The following is a 22,224-nucleotide window of genomic DNA, read 5'->3' as shown; positions in this document are numbered from 1 at the left end:
TAAGAGCTTGGAAGTCATTACTCCTGTCCTTACAACAAGAAAAAGCTGCACAATTGAAAACGACTTTCCTTAGACCCAGCAGAGGACTGAAGTCGCAGGGCAAACTACCACCCCCAAATCTGGAGAGAGAGGTGAATCCATAAAACTACAGCCGTATCTGCTTATTGCAGCAGAAGCCCCTGGAGTCATAACTGGTAAGAATGCTTAAATGCTCATTTTAATAAATTGTTGGAGGCTGAATGTGGACTAGCATGAGAGTGAGAAACTCTTGGGGGCCATGGTTATAAAGTCACTCACAGTTTTGTGGGATTTACCACCAGGAACCTCATCAGGTTCTTAGGGTGAAGAGCCAAGGAAGATCCCCTCTTGGCTCTGGCAGGCGTAGGGGAAGATTAATCATTGTGAAATATACCCAGAGCATATTTGTTCTCCATACCGCAGGCCCACTATTTAGAGAAAAACCCTTTACCAGAGCTTGGTGTTACCTGAGGGAAGAACATTCTTCCCAGTGCAGCCCCTTTAAGCCTTCCTGTCTTATCTAAGGGAGATGGAAAGCTAAGAAACTCCTGTGAATGTCACAGCATTGGGACATACAAAAAACTGAAACTTAATCACAGAATTATAAATTGTTTCCCCTTCTCCATACCTTACCTCCACAGCAAGTCTCCTATAAAATACTAACGAATTACAGCTGAAACAGCAGCAAGATGCAAACCCTCTCTGAGAAGCCTCTCTAAGCCCAGTCAACAGTGGAGACAAAGACAGGGAACTAGAAGGAATTTGAGGCCTCTGGCACCAACAGCTATACCAAACGTTAAACACAGCCCGATTCCTAGCCAAATTCGTATAAAATGTCACACTAGAGGCCTGTTTACCTCAGTCCATATTATTTGTTACATAATGTTTAGCTTTGAACCACAAAAAAACAAAAAAATTACAAGGAATTCTAAAAGGGAAGAAAAAACAGTCCAAAGAAATCAGCAGCAGAAATAGACTGAAATATGACACAGATATTAGAGTTATTAGACAGGAAATCTTTTAAAACTATGATTAATATGTAATCCCAGCACTTTGGGAGGCTGAGATGGGTGGATCACTTGAGCTCAGAGTTCAAGACCAGCCTGGGCAACATGGTCAAACCCCATCTCCACTAAAAATATAAAAATTTAGCCGGGCGTAGTGGCATGCCCTGTGGTACCAGCTACTTGTGAGGCTGAGGAGGGAGAATCGCTTGAGCTCGGGGTGGAGGTTGCAGTGAGCCAAGATCGCACCACTGCACTCTAGCCTGGGCAACAGAGGGAGACCCTATCTCAAAAAAAAAAAAAAATGGCTTAGAACTCTTCAAAATTAATGTCAGATACAAAACCATAGATCCAGGAAGATAGGAGAACATTAAGCAAGATAAATACCAAAAGAAACAAAACAAACGAAAAAGCCCCAACTTCTGGGCATATCATATTCCAACTGCAGAAAACCAAAGACAAAACCTTGAAAGAATCCAGAGGGGGGAAATACCTAAAATAGAGAGAAACAAGGATAAGAGTTGTAGCCGATTTTTAAATTAGAAGCCACCCAAGAAAGACAGTGGAGTACAGTGTTTAAAGTGTTGCAAGAAAAAAACTGCCAACTAGAATTCTATATTTAGGGAAATGACCCTTCAAAAGTAAAGAAGAAACAAAGTCATTGTCAGAAAAACAAAAACAGAGGGAATCAATTGCCAGTGGCCTTGCCCTGCAAAAAACGTTTAGAGTTCTTCAGGGAGAAGGAAAATTATATAGATCAGAAACTCAGGTCTACACAAAGAAAGGAAGGACATTTAAAAAGGCATAAATGAAAGTAAAATATTTTGTCTTTTTTTTTTTTTTTTTTTTTTGAGATAGAGTTTTGCTGTTGTCACCCAGGCTGGAGTGCAATGGTACAATCTCGGCTTACTGCAACCTCTGCCTCCTGGGTTCAAGTGATTCTCCTGCCTCAGTCTCTTGAGTAGCTGGGATTACAGGTGTCCACCACCACGCCTGGCTAATTTTCATATTTTTAGTAGAGACGCGGCTTCACTATGTTGGACAGGCTGGTCTTGAACTCTTGACCTCAGGTGATCTGCCCACCTTGGCCTCCCAAAGTGCTGGGATTACAGGCATGAGCCACCATGCTCGACAATTTTTTCTCATTCTTAATTGTTGTAAAAGACAACTGTTTAATAAAGTGGTAATGTGTTTGGTAATTATAACCTATGGATAAGTGAAATGAATGACAGCAGTGTCATAAGGGCTGAGAGGGAAGAATTGGAAACATTCTGTTGTAAGGCACCACATGTGAAGTGGCATAGTGTTATATGGCGGTAGGTTCAGATTAGTTCAAAACGCATATTGAAAACTTTAGAGTAACCATTAAACTTTAAAAAATAAGTATAATTATTATGCTAAGAGAGAAAAAGAAAATGGAGTCATATAAAATGCCCAAAGCCAGAGAAGGAAGGAAAAAAGTGGGAGGAAACTGGTGTAAGGCCACTCATGGCTTCAAACTTGGCTTCAAACTTGGCTTCAAACATGGCTTCAAACTTGGCCACCTGCACCTAGCATTAATGACAGGGTCCAGGACTCTCCAGGCCACTTAAAAATTGACTTAGACCTGGCAAGGTGACTCACGCATGTAATCTCAGCACTTTGGGAGGTTGAGGCAGGCAGATCGCTGGAGCCCAGGAGTTCAAGACCAGACTGGGCAACATGGCAAAATCCCATCTCTACAAAAAATACAAAAATTAGCTGGGCGTCGTGGCACACGCCTGTAGTCCCAGCTACTCGGGAGGCTGAGGTAGAAGGATCACTTGAGCCTGGGAGGTCGAGGCTGCAGCAAGCGCCATGGTCACACCAATACACTCCAGACTGGGTGACAGAGTGAGACCTTGTCTCAAAAAAAAAAAAAAAAAAAAAAAAAGGAATTCCTCCTCTAAGGCAGAAAGTATATATTTGGAATCTTTAAATATGTTCTCAACGATTTCACATTTCAAATTTTTTTCCTTTGTGGAAAACCACTAACTTTTTAGTCTTTTCCTAAGGTACTCTTAAGACAAGCTCCGCCTTTGTCAGAGAATACAAGGGAAATAAATTTGACCCCATCTATCTATGTATCTACATATCATTCTGTCTGTCCTCTGTTGTCACAACCATATCTTCACTCATTCACCTACTCAGCTTTCTTCTATCTACCTTCTTCCCTTTCTATGAAATTGATGTTAATATTTGGACAATGATTGGATGAGTCTATTTCATTCACATTCCTGTTGTCATGGACACAGGGTAATCCAGTAGTTATGCAAGGCTGGATGGGATTGGGGAGGTTAATTTGAACCTGAGAACATCTGTATATGTATGTTAGACTATGAGAACAGAATGGAAATAACATATTTAAATGTCAGGTTATTTTGAGATTTCTCAAGTTTTAATTAAACTTGCCTACAGGTTACACGTTTGGAGTGCTTGATGAGTTTTTAAACGGAAGAAATAGTCTGTCTGCCAGATGGATTTTGCCCAAATTCTTTCAGCAACGTTTAAAATAGCATCTTTTTTTTTTTCATCTTGTCCACAAAATGCTTCTCCAGCATTCCACCCATGGAAAGTTTCACTCATTAAATAGCCTAAATATTCCCAGCCCCACATAGAGTTTCTGAAACAGCTCATGCTGGAGGACAAAGAGTTGAGGTTGCCATTGTTTCCCTAGGTAAAAATAGAGTGAGCAGAGCAATGGACCAGGAAACAAAGAAATGGTTCTAATCCTAGAGCCACCTCTATTTGCTATGACCTTAGACAATAACATAAAGACTTTTTTGATTTTCACTCTAATCATGTAAGTGTTTATTAAGTGCCTACCGTGTATTCAGTACAGTGAAGTGGGGAAAAAGGAGAATTATTAAAGCATGGTGTGGTTTTGTGAAAAGAATACATACCTTGGAACCAGATAATCCTACCATCTATTGTGTTTCTGAACAGATTACTAATCTCTCCTGTAGGAAACAAGGCCATATTTAATACCTACTATAGGTATCTGATTATCTTTAAGAAGAAATAGTACTAGTGTGCCAAAGTTGGGTGAATGAACAAAAGCAGGTGTGAGAATGTCATGGAGAAATGGTGTATTCAGGGACTATGTAAGATAACTTGTATATGCAAAACTCAGTAAATGTGAGGAACAAGTATACACACACAAACACACATACATTTTCACATACATATATAAATAGCATATATAACAGACATTTATATACATATACATTTGTGTGTATGTGTATATATATATATATATTTATATTTTTTTCAGACAGAGCTAGACTATTAAGATAGTTCCTGGTCAGTCATCCATTCCAAACTTTGTCCAGGGCTGCCACATGTAGGATTACACATTGCGTGTTACATACAAACTGTAATGTGATTGGAGCCCTCTGGAATTGTGCAGTGTACAACCTGCACAGCTCTTTTTGGTACAGCTACTGTATCCAGAAAGAACTCACAAGGAAAAGTAGAATACAAAAGAGCATAAATTGAATGTAGGAGCAAAACAAAAACAAGAATGGGGACATAAAATGGAATTCATAAAAAAATGAACACTTTGTCACAGTGGGGCTTCAAATTTAGATGTAAGCCTTCTGTACCATAAAAATGGATCCAGTGTTGGCTTGAAGACAGGCAGAAATATCTCCTGAAGGGCTTAGTAAAAGGGCCATTCTGCGAAGTGGTAGAAAACTTCATATTCTTGCAATAGACACAACAATAAGCTTGCTAGGAGCATTTGTAATAGAGCCCCCGGTAAAGGTGATCAATCACTTTCAAGTAAAGTTCAGTAAGAGTGAGTTTATGGATGGAAGGAGATAGGTCAGTACAATGCATTCCAGATACCCAGCTCTCTCTTTATTGCTCAGACATGATCAATGGTATACATTTAGAATATTCAGAGAAACAAACAATCTGTTTTAAACATTGTCTTTCTCAGCGAGGCTTTGATAAGTACTTTTTTGGATGCATCCAATATTGTACAGATGACTGTGCTTTGAAGGCCAATCATGCAAGGGAAGATAAAGAATTCACTGTATAAATTGAAAAGAAAAGGAAAAAGATAAATTAGGAGTACATAGAAATAGCATAGTCTACAATGGGCTAGATACTCTGCCAACTTCTGGGGCTATAAAGATGACTAACACCTGCCCTCAAGCTGTTTGTAATCTAGGCATGGGGTAAGTGTGTATGCAGATAGCCAATTAGCAAATATTATTACTACTAAGAATATTGTAATAGTAACATTAATAGATAATATTATTGAGTGCTTACTATGAGCGAGATATTTTCCCAAGTTCTTTTTTATGTATTAATACACATAATACTTTTCAGTCTTATGAGGTGGTCATGTATTAGTGTTTCTCCATTTTGACTGATGAAGAAATGAAGTCTCAGTTGAGTAACTTGCCTGGAGATACATAGCTCATAAGTTGTGGCACATGGATGCAAACCTAGTCAGGCAGCATTCTTAAGCAGATGCAATTTAGAATGATTAACGCTTTAATAATTGTAAGAAATGAAAATGTTTCCTAAAATAAAGAAGGTTCTGGTCTAAATTCATTTTATCATGTAGAACTATTTCCATATATATATATATATATAAACTAACTCTACATGCTATCAATGGAAAGAACATCACATTCAATGCTGAGTAAGGGATTAAAACTCCAAATATTTGTTCTCATTAAGCAAATTTCCAACTGGGTTTTATTTGGGAAACATGAGGTTAGATAACCTGTGTAGACTTTTTCTGAGATATCCTTTTATCTTTGTCAACATTAATAGGAAACACTTTATTCCTTGACAATTTTAAAACTTGACTAAAAATAAATTCTAGCAAAACTTTTATGGCTAAGCAAATATCAGAGGATGTTCTAAGGCCACCTCTGCCTGGGATTTTTGCTCTTTGCAGATACTTTGATATTCATAAAACTACTGAATGGCAAACACATGTTAGCCTAGATTTTTTTTCTGTAAAACATTTTGGGGAATGTCTGCACATACAGATTTTTAACAAAATTAGAGAGTTTAGATATTACAGATGTAAAATGCTTAGCCCCTTTTCCCCTTAGCAGGTCTCGATTTCAGAATTGAATTGGCCTTAGAGAAGTGGATGAGCGATGAAGAATCTGGGTACAACTTCTAAGGAAGGAAAGAGGAGAAAAAGGATAATGTGGATGCTTTATTCCATGCTCTGTTTATTTATCTTCCTTCGCATGCCCAGAAGAATACTTAACTATGGTACTTTGGCTGGAAAATACTGTATCAAAGAAGCCAATACTAATACACTAGCATAACTAAATGTTTCTTTGGAGTAAAAACCAGGTAACTATATCAAATATTTGACAAAGTTTACAGTTTTAAAGTTTTTTTTTAAAAGTAAATCCCTTTATTTTCCTATGTAATGACCATATCACTTTGGTGAGCTAGGTTTTTTGTTTTGTTTTGTTTTCTCTCTCCTTTGAGGTCTTTATTGCCACTAGGTACAAATGGCCATGACAGGTGGTGGCTATAAGGGGCGAGTGGGGTTCCCCACTGAGGTGGAGCCTGATGGTGGCTGTCTGCCCATGGCTAGACCTCACCAGGCACGCTGAGGGCCAGGCCTGTCATCCAGCAGTGGTGAGGGTGGCAGGAGCATCACCAGCTTAGGATGCCAGGGCAGTACTTATCAATGAGCCCCTGGTAGTAGGGCTGCAGCTTGTCCACGTCTGGCAGGTCAGGGAAGTTGGTCAAATTGAACTCCTGGACCCAGGGCAGCATGGCCAGGTCCTGCTTGCTGCACCACTGCTAGTAGTCACCGCCTGTGTGCCAGGGCAGAAGGAGTGGAATCGGATCTTGTAGGAAGCCTCCAGTGGGAGCGAGAACTTGTTGAACATCATCACCTGGTACAAGTACTCATTATGGCCCCAGGACATGAGGACCCTGCCGAGCCCACAGTGGGGCTAATACATGCCCAGTTTTGTGCTGTATCGAGGATCCTGGAGGTCGGGATTGTCCTGAAAAGTGGAGTTACAAAACCACGGAGGTCTGGGGACAGCATCCAACAGGGAATGTGTCTCCAACGATCGCCCACTGGGGCTCCCCTAACAGGGCCAGGACCTTCCCTAGGTCATAGAAGCCCAACAAGCTGGAACCAGTCCTTGCCTGGGTGACCTTTTCCGATGTCCTCCGCCATCTGGAAGGCTTGGAAGGAGTGGGGGAGTCTACGCCTGAGTCTGATTCGTCCACCAGCCCATGTACCAGGTCCACGGGCTCCACGACCTTCATTTTCTTGTAGGAAAAGTCCCCAAACCAGGCGTGCTTGCTCCTGACGAAATCCACTGTGTGGTGCATGTGCATGAGCTTGTAGGTGGTAAAGACATGGTCCAGGAGGGGACCCAACACGTAGTTCTGGAAGCCGGCCTTGTCTTTGGCAGCCTCTGGGTCCACTTCAGATCGGTAGACCAGGGAAGGGTCTGGGTCCACTGTCACCTTCACCCTGAGAGGGATGCAAAGCGCAGGGCAGCGAGTGTGTCCCTGACCGGGACACCTGCTGAGGGATGTCTGCAGGCCCAGCCTCCCGCTTGCCCCTGGCTTTAGACAGCTTTTTTGTTTGTTTGTTTGTTTTGAGATGGAGTCTTGCTCTGTCGCCAGGCTGGAGTGCGGTGGTGCGATCTCGGCTCACTGCAACCTCCGACTCCCTGGTTTAAGCGATTCTCCTGCCTCAGCCTCCAGAGTAGCTGGGATTACCGGCACGTGCCACCACGCCAAGCTAATTTTTGTATTTTTTTTTTTTTTTTTTTTTTTTTTTTTTTTTGGTAGAGACAGGGTTTCACCATGCTGGCCAGGATGGCCTCGGTTTCCTGACCTCATGATCCGGCCGCCTGAGCCTCCCAAAGTGCTGGGATTACAGGCGTGAGCCACCGCACCCGGCTGGTGAGGCAGGTTCTTAACCTATACTTACAGACATGGAACTGAGGTCCAGAATCAGTTAAGTGAATTGTTCAAGAACAAATACTTAAGAATTTCATCACTGAAATTAAAATCTAAGACAAGACCTGACTTCAAGTCAAGAGGTCTTTTCTTTAACCATAACTCTAGTGATGCCAATGAAGTTATTGCTGTTGTTTTAATGATACAGATTTGTGCATGGAGATTAGGAAAAATAAGGGAGGAATCCAAACAGTCTGGTGTGATAAGACACGTCAAGGTATGACTCTCAGAATCTTTACTTCCTCTCTGCTGTTCCAAATGGTGGCAAAAAGCCTTGATTTAGCACTGGATAAAGTTACTTTAGGAGGAATCCTGAGGATATTTGAATGAATATTTAAGCAATGACACTGATGTATATTTGTTCAGTGGGATATTGTGGGACTTAGATGAGGTATGCTTTTCATGCTAAGCAAAAAGCTGCTATACAATTAAAGAGACAATATTCAAAAGGATGTAGTGAAAATGTAAATATGTATTCTTAACACAGGTAGTGCTCACAGGTTTGAGATAGGAAAAAAATGAAAATGAAGTTTTCTCTTTCAGTATTAATCAAGTCTTATCTCTGCTCATACTTTTAATCTCCTATTGTGTCTACTATTTCTGCCTTTTAGGAAAGGGGAAAAAAGGAATAACTGAGTTATTCTGATGAAGAGTAAGAATACGGAATCAAAATAGTCCAAAGACCTAGAAGTCTCCTCTGGTACCCCGATTTTAAAAACTGCATATTCAGAAGAAATAGACAATAATGGTTTAAAGGTTAAAATGAGTTTTAAGATGATTTGTCAAAATATTTGACCATTTCACATTGATATAAAGTAAATATCAAAAAAGAAATTCTCAGATAGGTGATTTGACTAATGTAGTAGGGGAAAAGACAATTTAAATGTTTTGAATGACAAACAGATATCTAAAACATACAAGAATATATTGATGCCTGAATTCTACTCAATAACTTGTTATCTGTGATGAAAAAAGGATGGTGAACAATGAAAGAAATGCAGAAGGTAAATGACCACGTTTATGAAAATAAACAGGCCCATAGGAAATTAATTCATTTAGCAAATATTTATGGAGGAACTATTATTTCCAGGCACTATTTAGAGAACTGCAAATTAAAATAACCTATTAAAATGCAATGGCAATGGGGATAATAAAGTAATATCAGTAATACTAAAGAAAAATAGCTATACATTGTGGTTTGTAATGCAAATTGGTTCAATTTTTTCTGGAAAATAATCTGCCCATATATTACAAGAGTTATAGAAATGCTTCTACCTTTTGGCCTACTTATTCCGATTTTTGGGAATTAAACCTCAAATAAATAAAAGAAAAGAAAGTAATTTTACAAAGATAAGTATAGCAGTGTAATTCTTATAATGAAAACTGACAAAAAGGGCACAAGGCTGAATATGCATATTCACGACAAAAATGAATGTGCATTTGTACATTCACAAAGATAGAAAGATAATTACATTCACTTATTTATTCAATAACTATTTATTAGGCACTTATGTGGAAGAGCCACTGCCTTAAGGGCTTGGGATAGAGTATAGAACAAACCACATGGTGTCTACCAGGACCCCTGGGGGCCTGTGTAAAGTGTCTTCATGCAAACTATAAAAATGGGGCTTTTCATGCACACGTATGTTTATTGCTGCTCTATTCACAATAGCAAAGACTTGGAATGAACCCAAATGTCCATCAATAATAGACTGGAAAAAGAAAATGTGGCACAAATACACCATGGAATACTATGCAGCCATAAAAAAGGATGAGTTCATGTCCTTTGCAGGGACATGAATGAAGCTGGAAACCATCATTCTTAGCAAACTATCACAAGGAGAGAAAACCAAAACCGCATGTTCTCACTCATAAGTGGGAGTTGAACAACGAGAACACATGGACACAGGGAGGGGAACATCACACACTGGGGCCTGTCAGGGGGTGGGGGTCTGGGGGAGGGATAGCATTAGGAGAAATACCTAATGTAAATGAGTTGATGGGTGCAGCAAACCAACATGGCACATGTATACCTATGTAACAAACCTGCATGTTGTGCACATGTACCCCAGAATGTAAAGTATAATAAAAAACAATGTGGCTTTTCTGAGCATGTGCAGTCCTGTGCTTGGCTAGAAGAATGCCTCCTTTCACAGAGTGAAAGGTAACTGTGCATGAGAGGGAGCACAACAGCCAGGGCTCATGGCTCAGAAGTGGAGTGAGAACCGGGTTCCTGCCCTCCCGGTTCCTCTTTGGACATTCTGGTGCAGAGAACATTTGGCACAGCCATAGGTGGTAGTTCTGGTGCTTGCAATTTAGGAAGGAAGAAAAACATTGAAGAAATAAATAAATGCACTAATGCATGTATAGTTACAAAGGTAAGTGCTCCAAAAGAAAGGAACATCATTGGATGAAAGTGTACAGCAAGGAGACCTGGGAGGGCCCTATAGTGGGGAATCCAGGAAGGCCTGAAAGAAGTTGAGATCTTGGTAAAAGGGTGGGGAAAGCATCCAGGCAGGGTAATAGAATGTGCAAAAAACTCCCTGTGACTGGATAGAGTGTGGTGCATTCAAGGAATTGGAAGACAATGGGTGTCTGGATTAAAGAGAGCAAGGATGGTTAGGCACGGTGGCTCGTACCTGTAATCCAGCACTCTGGGAGGCCGAGGCAGGTGGATCATCTGAGGTCAGGAGTTCAAGACTAGCCTGGCCAACATGGTGAAGCCCCGTCTCTACAAAAATACAAAAAGCCATGCACGATGGCAAGACCTGTAATCCCAGTTACTTGGGAGACTGAGGTTGCAGAATCGCTTGAACATGGGAAGTGGAGGTTGCAGTGAGCCAAGATGGTGCCACTGAACTCCAGCCTGGGCGACAGAGTGAGACTCCATCTCAAATAAATAAAATAATAAAATAAAATAAAATAGAGCAAGGCGAGTCAGGTGCAACCTGAAGTAGAGAGGTAGGCAGGGGTAGACTCTACAGGATCTCATAGGTAAGGAAAATCACTTTGTTCTTATTCCTAAAAATGGCATGAAAACATTCAATGGTTTTAAGTGGGAGGGCAGTGATACGATCAGATCTGTGTTTCCAAAAGATCCCTCTGGCTGCAGAGTGGAGACTGATTGTGGAGGATATGGTTATTGGATTTGAGTGACTTGAAGTAAGCCACTGCAGTTGTCCAGTGAGAGATGGATGAACTGAAGTAGTGGCAGTGGAGAACATAAGATACAAATGATTTGAGACTTTCTTCGGTGGTAGGATTGACAGTTGTTGGAGGTGGAGTGGCCATGTAGGGTGAAGTAGAGTGTTAAGCATGCTTTTGTTTATCCCCAGTAAAATTTTGAAAGTGAACAATTTCAATAATTTGGAATTGTATTAGTTTCCTAGGGCTGCTATAACAAATTATCACAAAACAAGTGACCTATAACCACAAAAATTTATTATCTCACAGTTCTGGAGGCCAGCAGTCCAAAATCAAAATATCAGCAGGGCTGTGTTTCCTCTAAAGACTCCAGTGAAAAATCTTTTCTTGCCTCTTCCAGCTTCTAGTGCTGCCAGGCATTTCTTGGCTATGGCTGCAATACTTCAGTTTCTGCCTTCAGTCTTCACATGGCCTTCTCCTCTTATTTCTTTTATAAAGACACTTATAAAAAGTGTCCTTAGGAAAAAGAACGCTCTTTGTCATTGGATTTGGGGCCCTTCAAGATAATTCAGGATGATCTCATCTTGAGATCCTTAACTTAATTACATCTGCAAAGACCCTGACCCTTTTTTTCAAGTTGGGTCACATACACAAGTTCCTAGGATTAGGATATGGATTTATCTTTGTGGGAGACACCATTCAACCCACTACAGGCATCATGTCAATTATCCTTTACATAACCCTCAGTAGGGGTTTATAGGACTGACCTGTGTGCACACATCATTTGAGGACCACTGAAGGTTTGTTGCGGGAAGTCAGGGACCCCAAACGGAGGGACCGGCTGAAGCCATGGCAGAAGAATATGGATTGTGAAGATTTCATGGACATTTATTAGTTCCCCAAATTAATACTTTTATAATTTCTTATGCCTGTCTTTACTGCAATCTCTGAACATAAATTGTGAAGATTTCATGGACACTTATCACTTCCCCAATCAATACCCTTGTGATTTCCTATGCCTGCCTTACTTTAATCTCTTAATCCCATCATCTTCATAAGCTGAGGAGGATGTATGTCGCCTCAGGACCCTGTGATGATTGCGTTAACTGCACAAATTGTTGTACAGCATATGTGTTTGAACAATATGAAATCTGGGCACCTTGAAAAAAGAACAGGATAACAGCAATGTTCAGGGAACAAGAGAGATAACCTTAAACTGACCGCCGGTGAGCCAGGCGGAACAGAGCCATATTTCTCTTCTTTCAAAAGCAAATGGGAGAAATATTGCTGAATTCTTTTTCTCAGCAAGGAACATCCCTGAGAAAGAGAATGCATCCCTGAGTATAGGCCTCTAAAATGGCCACTTTGGGGGCAGCTGTCTTTTACGGTCACAGCTGTAGGGATGAAATAAGCCCCAGTCTCCCATAGCACTCCCAGGCTTACTAGGACGAGGAAATTCCCGCCTGATAAATTTTGGTCAGACCGGTTGTCTGCTCTCAAACCCTGTCTTCTGATAAGATGTTATCAATGACAATGCGTGCCCGAAACTTCATTAGCAATTTTAATTTCGCCCCAGTCCTGTGGTCCTGTGATCTCACCCTGCCTCCATTTGGCTTGTGATATTCTATTACCTTGTGAAGCATGTGATCTCTGTGACCCACACCCTGTTCGTACACTCCCTCCCCTTTTGAAAATCACTAATAAAAACTTGCTGGTTTTGCGGCTTGTGGGACATCACAGAACCTGGCGACATGTGATGTCTCCCCTGGACACCCAGCTTTAAAATTTCTCTCTCTTGTCCTCTGTCCCTTTATTTCTCAGACCGGCCGACACTTAAGGAAAATAGAAAAGAACCTACATGAAATATCGGGGGTGGATTTCACCCGATAAAAGTTCAGCTTTTGATTCCCAAATAACCTCTAGTAATTGCCAAATCCAAAGGATGCACTGGTCTTTGTGAAAACTTTGTCCTCAAAGCATCCTGTACACACTCTCTTCCTGGGACACAATCCATATATTTAATCACCTGGTATTGAAGTCTCTTCTAAGGCCCTTGAGGACAGTGATTGTTTCTTGTTCTCCTTTGTACCCTCATGACTGGCACTGTTCCTGGCAAAGAAGGAATACATAGCCTTCTTTGAGTCACTTTCACACTATGCCATAAGGGGACCCAAATATAATTTTCTTTTGTTTCTATCAAATCACAATTAGGTACTTAATTAATTAAAAATTGCTGAAGAGCTGTTGCAAATTATTTTTGAATGGAGGCAAGATATAAGTAAAAATCACCACTTAGTGTATAATGTTTATGTAGGTGCTGGTGATATGAAGATGGATAAATTCTAGTTCTTTTTTTTTTTTTTTTTTTTGTGACAGAGTCTTGCCCTGTCACCCAGGCTGGAGTGCAGTGGTGCGATCTCGGCTCACTGCAAGCTCTGCCTCCTGGGTTCAGGCTATTCTCCTGCCTCAGCCTCCCGAGTAGCTGGGACTACAGGTGCCCACCACCACGCCTGGCTAATTTTTTTTTTTTTTTTGTATTTTTAGTAGAGACGGAGTTTCACAGTGTTAGCCGGGACGGTCTTCATCTCCTGGCCTTGTGATCCGCCCGCCTCAGCCTCCCAACGTGTTGGGATTACAGGCATGAGCCACTGCGCCCAGCCTCTAGTTCTTATATTTTAGTAGCTCAGTCTGTTGGAGAGACCTGTCTGAACAAATTAATTATAAATCAGTAGTAATTACTGTAATAAATGCATGAATGAAAGGCTATGGAAGCATAGAATAAAGAGTAACTAGTTGTTTTAGTGGTTAAAGATGGCTTCAAAAAGGTGGCATTTGAAGGAGGAATGAAAAATTTCCAGGGGGAGGATATTCCAAAGAGAGATGAAACCAATAGAAAATCCTATTGAAATCATAGTGGCAACACAAGAATAAAAACTCGGATGTGTTTTAAGAAAAATGACATTTTAACAGAAACAGAATGCAGACAGGAAGTGGTTAAATACATTCAGTGAATAAGACTTGGGACTAAATGTACGTGTAAGGAAAATGATGGAGTTGGAACCACCACAAGGCCATCTCTCAGTAGACCCTGGGTCTCTCTTTTAGAAATGGGGTATCTGCGCTCTTCAGATGATAATTGGAAATGTGGTCTGGGTTTTCTCAATGACAGGCTGTAAATCTGTATTTTAGTCAGGGTTTTGCTCTTTTGGATTAATATATAATGTCCTTGAAAGCCCTTAATTTTTTTCTTTATTTTTTTTCTCCTGAGGAAAAAGAACTCTTTTAAAGGCTACATGATAGTGCTGCATTTAGCTCATTTTAACAAAGGTCACAGCATTTTTGAGTAGTAAACACTATTACTAGATCTTTCCAGTATCTGGATGTTTGGCAGGCATACCTCCAGCTCTGGAATAAATGACTAGAGCTTCAGGGGCGTATGACAGCTGTGGGCCTGTGAAGCCTGTGGGTATCTGGAAATAGGCAGATGCATCCTGTTTCCCCATAACCACAGCCAAAAAGAGAATCAAGGCAAAAATCTCCCTTTTACTTGAATCAACCAAACTACTGAGCAAGTTTAAAGCTTGTCTGTTCTACTGGTTTCAGTTTGGCCTTAGAAACCAAATGGGTAATAGGAGATTTATTTGAGAAGCTGCTGTCAGGAATCTAGGATTACTTTCAGTTGCAACTCAGAAACACCTGGATTCAATTCCTAGGGTATTTCCTCCTGTGATGATAATATCAACAATTAACATACTTGTATTTATAAAGCTTATTCTTCAGGGAGTACTCAACCCTTGGGAAAGGTCAGCTAATTAATTTCTGCAGTGTTTCAGATAAAACTGTTGTATGTTTCGTGACCTTGAAGATTACAGTGATTATTAAGTCACAAAATATTAAATCACTTTTGCAAGGACTCCCAGGAAGGAAATGATAGAAAACAGGCAAAGAACTCAGGTCTTGTACATTCTGAGAAGTGTTTCCACCACTGCCCAAGAGCAAGATCCTCAGAGGATCACCTTAACAATAATCAGTCGTTAAACAAGGAGAAAAAAAATTAAAAAGAGAAGCCACATTAACAACAGAGAAATAACATGCTTCAACATTCCAAAGAAACCCTAATGATGCTAATACGAAGTCATCTAAAATTATCCATATTTCTGGAACACGAAGATAACTTCTTAGCAGCTATGAAATTAGAGACTGGAAATTTCTTCTGTGATGTGGTATAAAGATCACTGGACCCCGATCCATGGAGACCCAGGTTTGAATGTTGTCCCTATAATTCATTAGCAATGGTGTCCTGGGCAAGATATAGTACTTGGCATCTTGGGATAGCAATTTTCTCAGTTATGAAATGAATATATTAATAACTGCCTGACAGGGTACTCTTCTGCTCATCGTATGAGCCAGTATCCCAGTTCCAGACACCATCATCTTTTGCTTGAGCCACCGCAGTTGACTTCTAACTGGTCTCTATTCATTCTTGCTCCTCTACTGTATCTTTTCCGCACAGCTGTTGAAGTCGTCTTTTAAAATAATAATTCAGAGTGTGCCATTCTTTTGCCTAAAACCCTCTACTGGCATTCATTCATATTTAGAAAAAGACATACATTCCTATCATGGTGTAAAAGACCATGTTATCTGGGTCTTGCTCACCTATTTGGCCTCATCTCCCCAGTGTTCTTATTCACTGTACTCCAGCCATATTGACCTTTCTACCCCTTGACCAGACACACTTGCTTTACCTCTAGCCCTTTGGTAATCAGAGAGGCTCTTCCCCCAATTCCGAATGGCTGATCCTTTACTTTTTCAAATCTCAGGTCAAATATTATCTCCCTAGAGAGGTCATTCCTGACCACTGCATCTAAGTTGTGTCCTGTTACTTTCTAACCATTTTTTCCTTCATAGTAGTTACTACAATGTGAATTCATCTTGTCTAGCTAATGAACTATTTATTATCAGTTTTCCCTGACTGGACTATAAGCTCTGTCAGGGGCCATATCTTGTCTAATATTTTTATATCGTTTATTCCTAGAGTTAAGAGCAATACCTGACAATCTAGCACATACTAGGCACTCAATGAATATTTTTGGTTGAATAATGAATAAATGTGATAATGCATATAGAAGTGTTTAGCCCACAAAATGCTTAAATTTGCTGTCTATATTTTTCCTCTTGGGGACTTTCTTATTCTGGGATAAACTTTTCCTGGCCAATAAGAAACAATGGTAAAAATAATTAATATTTATTGAGTTCTTAATAGATGCCAGGCAGTGTTCTAAGTGCTTTTAGTGAATTAACTCATTTACCAACACTTTAAGATATGTTCTATTATTATCCTAATTATTAAGGTGAGGAAACTGAGGAACAGTGGGGACAAGTAACAGAGGAAAAAAGCCAGTAGTGGTGAAACTGGAGTTTAAACTCAGGAAATTTGGTACCACAGCTATGATCACAGCACTAGCCTACTCAAGACCCCCTTGTTAGCAAGGCATTCAAGTCTTCCAACAATCTGGTAAGAATGAACCCTCCAAACCTCTTCTCTCATTAACTAATTCATTTGCACATCCATTCAACATATACTGGGAACCTGCTTTATGCCAGGCACCGCTCTAGGTCCTGGACTAAAGAGCTGAATGACCCAGTTCTTTTCCTCAGGTCTCTTTGTTGAAGGAATGAATAGAAATATGAAAATCCATATTTTACGAATGCTCTCAGCACAATCAAACCTTTGATAAATCTGAGCAGGAACTTTACTTATTTTACTACCTAAGACTTTTCTTTTATAAGAAATAATGGACTTCAATATTTATGAAGTATCTTTCAGATACCTGATTTCTCCAAACACTGACCCAGCTTTCAGAGTAACCAGAACTTTAGTACCATCAGGGCCTCCAAGAACTTGGACTTCTCCATGCTTGATGATATACATTTCCTTGCCAATTTCTCCCTACATTTTAAATATAAAGAGGAAATGGTAGTTACTTTATTCTTGATAATTATGCTGTAAATTAAGAAATATAAACTCTTTTAGAGGAGTAAATATAAACGAAGGAAGCAAAGAACATTAGTGTAAAATTAATTATCTTAAGACTTAAAGTATTTACAGACATTGGTTGAACATATCATGTGAAAGAAAATGATTGGGAAGATGATACTTCTCAACACATGAGTACTGTTTGCCTCCCTTGGATACATGAAGATATTTCAGTTAGCACATTGCTTTAGGAAGGACCCTGTGTAGAGGAAGTAATTGATTTTAAGCATGGTCGAACCTGGCTTTGATGACCACCACTATGCTTGGAAGAAGTTGCTTGGTCTAGCCAAAGAGCATAGACTGCAGCCTTTCAAAGGTCAATTCTATTCTTCTACCCATGGCATTGAGGTCTGATTTGGGGAATTGGGGCATAGGAGATCTTTGAGTTATTATTAGTATTCCATAACGAGATAAAGCATTAATGCAACAGGTTGTTTTACTCAGTTCTTGCCTATCTTTGGGGACTCTTGGGACCAGGGCAATGATCTTTGTTCAAGCCCTAAGAATTAAACTCCTGGAATGTTCACATAGCCACTGGTTAATGGTGTTATTCTGTATTCCTGAGCCAGTATAGCAGGATGTATCAGGCTGTCAACACTATTTAATATAATCACAAAGATTTATGATGTGTACCTCGTACATAGTTTGAAAGTCTGAATCACGTCTGGTCATGCAGCTATATGCCCCATTTAAGAACATTGGACCCAAGACTCAACATGAGCTTCCCCCGGTGGAGATATTTTGCTCATGTTTCTGTGGTCCACGGGAGAGAAAAATGCATCTATGTGACCCTCATAGAAATAGGACCTAGTAAGCCTGTGTCTGATTTCTCTCGTGTTTGCCCATGTATATCTTTTTCTTGCTATTCCTGCATTTTATCCTTTGCTATAATAAATCTTAAGCCATAAATATAACTTTATGTTGAATTGTATGAGTTCTTACAAGTAAATCACCAAACTAGTGGGTGGTTACCAGGCCCTTGGAACACATCTTCTCGCTCTAACTTCCAAAAAGAATAAATGTCTTACAAGAGACCTAAATGGCACTTAGGTCAAGAAAGGCTGTTAAACTCTAAATAGGCCAGATTGCATAACACTAGGCAAACTATTTGGCTAGTAGTACCTACATGTCTGAATGAGTAGTGCCTTGATCACCTTGAGCTATAAAAAAAAATAGCATTAATACAATAAATTCACTTACTTGGCTTAGGAGGGGACTGGGTTATTTGAGTTAATCAAATATTATCATTAACCATACTTTGAAAGAATTAGAATACACTAAAATCAACTCGAGATTAAAAGATATTTTTATTTTTTATTTTTAAAAATATTTAGCCTACATCATTCTTTGGAAGAAAAAAAATATTGATTGTAGTTTACTCTCTGAGATGGCTGAGAGAATGTCTACTTTGTTCCAGTGCTGAACGCAGGCTTGACATATAGGATACACTCATTTATGAATGAGGAAAATATAACTTAACTGTTCTCTGGGAGATTTTAAAGTCTTTCCATACACCTAGGTTTATTTTCCTGAACATCAACTATTGTTGCTTTATAATTGCCGGGTTGTGTTTAAAGTTATCAGACTCCACCTTTTAGTTAACATCCAGGAAGCTGAAATTCTTATTTTATCTCCCCATTACTCTTACAAGGAAGGTAGAGTAAGTACTATTATTTCCTTTTTACAAAAATTAAAACAAAGGCACAGATTGGCTTAGCCAATTAGCTAAAGTTATATGACTCAGTAATTAGAAGCGAAGGAAGCCTAGAACCCACATCTCCTAACTGGGCAATGCAAGAAATATGTTTCAGTTTTGCACTGGGCAAAATACATTTTTAAATTAAAATTTTGCTTTTTTTTTTTTTTTGTTTTGAGACAGGGTCTTGTTCTGTTGCCCAGGCTAGAGTGCAGTGGCATGATCTCAGCTCACTGCAACCTCTGCTTCCTGGGTTCAAGTGATCCTCCCACCTCAGCCTCCTGAGTAGCTGGGACCACAGGCATAAGCCACCATGTCTGGCTAATTTTTGTACTTTTTGTAGAGACAGGGTTTTGCCATGTTGTCCAGGCTTGTCTTGAACTCCTGGACTTATGTGATCCTGCCGCCTTGGCCTCCCAAAGTGTTGGGATTACAGTCATGAGCCACTGCACCTGGCCTGTGCAAAATATTAAGCATATATTTATACTGAAAAACAGATAAAAGTAGAAATTCCAATATAGATGGATCTTATATTTATTTACATACTATTAATGCTAATAACAATATCATGTCTTTGCATATTACTTTAAAAAATCATTACATTATCTGACATTTACATAGCTCCTTATTTTAATTGCTATATTTGTTCTAGCAGAACATGCTTCTTTATAGCTGTAAAGCATTTCATAGATATTAATTCATCTAATTCTTGCAAAAATCCAAGTGAAGTCAAGTAGGAAAGGTATCATTACTCTTATTTAAAAATTGGTAGTCGAGGTTTAAAAAATTAAGTGTCTTGAGCAAACTTATAAGGCTCGCAGGTGACAGCCGCCAGAACTAGCAGCACCTATGTCATCTGACTCTATATAATACATGAAGACAGACCATATCTAACGGTGATTCCAATATCAGAAATGATCTCTTAAAAACCAATAAAATAGCCATGAATGAATTAAAAAATAAGTCAAGATGTCTGAAAATTAGTTTTCCAAGAGATACTTTAGGAAGTAATGATGAGGACAGGGTCATATTCCTTATTCTTTGCATGAAGTAATTCTCAAGGAACTGGAATGATTTTTCAAAGGCAGTTATTACAACTGACTGGAGGTAGAAGTACATAGTGGGTACTTAAATACAGTTCAGCTCTTTTAATTATTTTTTAATGATCATTTCAATAATTTTCCAAGGAGATCTGGCATAATCAACGAACCAAATCTTCCACTATTTCTTGCATATTTCTAGGCTAATTTAAGCCTTTTCTGCAAGTTTAATTAGCATTCAAATTAAGTAGACATTCCTCAGAGAATAAGGGCTGACAGTATGTGCAAAATAAGATTGAACCAAGCTCTGGTTTTTAGTGTGCGGACTAATTTGGAGAAAGTATGAAAAACCAAGAGCTTCATGTAGAGTGAGGTAACCCCTGGAGATAGTGCCCTTCAAAATTTCAGCGTTTCTGTGTAGGAAGCTATTTCTAAGGCTCATGAGGGCTTTATGACACTCAAGGGCACCCCATCAGAAAAGAGCAGTGCTACTCAAAGTGCGGTTCCTGGGTCAGCAGCATCAGCATCACTAGGAGCTTGTTTGGAGGTGCAAATTCTCAGTTTACTGAGAATTCTTACTGCAGAAATATGAATCAGGATTTTGGGGAATGAGGTCCCAGAAATTTGTGCTTTAACAAGAGCTCTAGGTGATTTCTGCCCTGCCATAGAGCATCTGAAGAAAACTCCCACTCTTTCAACCAGCGCAAGCTACCACTCAATCAATTTCTGAACCATCCTGGGGATTAAGTAGGTCAGCAAACTTGGCCCCAAATGCTGTCATCTCTTAAATTATATAGATAACCTCAAATTGAACGTATTTTTTTCCTTCCCCTTGCCTTCAATATTTTGTGAAAACAATAAGCAAAACAAAGCTGAATTCAGCTGTCTCAAGTCCTGTAAGTAACAGCCTTTCTTCTCTGTCAATATCTACTATCATGTAAATCCACTCTTAAAGAAATGTGACTTGTCATTCTGGTGTCCCCTCGTTTCTACTCTCCCACCTACTTATTCCCTTTCCTGCCTCATTTGTCTCCACTGATGTTTTTGTTACTGAGTGATGAATGTGATATGAAGAAGAAATTAGAAATGAGAAGGCTGCATCTACTCTGCATTTCATACTTTGTTAAACAAATTTGCACTGCTTAGGGGCACAGGTGCTAAAGTTTATGTGAGTTATCACAATTTTCAATCTCTGTTGCTACTGGCCCCAAATGAAAGGACGTGTTTTGGTGCATTAAAGTCATGTCATTTCAGTACACCACTGCCCCCAAGGGGTTTCTTGGACTGCACTATGGCTTGTATTTCCCATTTTAATAAAATTGATTTCATATCACCAATCTGCCTTCTTTTAACTTGGACTAAGTTGTGTGGGATTGTATATTCTTGGTTCCCATTTTATCATAATCTCTCTTCCATTTTCCCCCTTCATCTCTGAAAGCTCATTCTCAGTTGCCCTCTCTGACTTTTCTTCATTGATCTCTTCCACGAACAATGGAGCTCTTCAACGTTAGAGGCAAGGCCCTCTTCTCTGACCTTTCCTTGAGCTTTTCTTGAAGTCTGCTTCTTTTATATTACAGTTTCCAGTAACCCCTAGTTCCATCCTATCTCATTAGACTGATTTTCACTGTGTACTTGGCATCTCCTCCTGATGCCTTGAAGTACCTCATACTCCATTTGACTTTGTCTTTCACCACAGTCTCCATCACTCACTTGCTTCTGTTCCTTGGATATGCCAAGCTCCATCTTGCCTCTTGGCTCATGGCTCCAAGTCCTCATAAAAAATGCCATCCTGTCCACTTTTTTTTAAAAAACTAAAGAACTATTTATCTTTAGATTTTTCAAAGGTCACTCCTGACAACCTAATAACCTCCCCATCTCCCAACCCTGGATCTAAATTAAGTGTCTTTGCCACTACATACTCTTCTGGCAACTTCTATTTTCCCTTTATACAACTTAGCACATTTTGGAATCATGCATTGACTTAATTTCACTTGTTTATTGCTTGTCTCTCCCATGAAGCCAGTGGTTCTCAGTTTTGGCTGCATTTTAGAATCGCATAGGAGCTTTTAAATAATACTGGCATATGGCCTCCATCTAGACCAAATCAATCACTGAGGGGTGGAGCCCAGACATCTTCATTCAGGTGATTCTGATGTGCACTGTGAATTGAATACCACAGCACTAGAAAGGTAGGCCCATAAAGGACAAGAACCATCTTTTTTTTTGCTCAGTGCCCGCCACTGTTTCTGGCTCATCATATTGAGAAGTATTTACTGAGTTTTGTGGAAT

General features: G+C 39.7%; 1 protein-coding gene across 2 annotated transcripts in view; it reads right to left on the bottom strand.

Moving 5' to 3' along the window:
- The window catches only part of CNGB3 (cyclic nucleotide gated channel subunit beta 3), a 163,230-nt gene that overhangs the window by 7,684 nt on the left and 133,322 nt on the right, over positions 1-22,224 (bottom strand). Inside the window, exon 15 of one of the 2 annotated variants that reach the window (XM_003268270.3) lies at positions 16,994-17,112. In XM_003268270.3, the coding sequence (XP_003268318.1) occupies positions 16,994-17,112 (119 nt within the window). The remainder of the gene's footprint in view (positions 1-16,993; positions 17,113-22,224) is intronic. The other variant, XM_030794908.1, reaches the window with a different exon arrangement.

The sequence above is a fragment of the Nomascus leucogenys genome, chromosome 16, assembly GCF_006542625.1.
Source record: "Nomascus leucogenys isolate Asia chromosome 16, Asia_NLE_v1, whole genome shotgun sequence".
Lineage (NCBI taxonomy): Eukaryota > Metazoa > Chordata > Mammalia > Primates > Hylobatidae > Nomascus > Nomascus leucogenys.
This window is presented reverse-complemented; position numbering and strand designations above follow the sequence as displayed.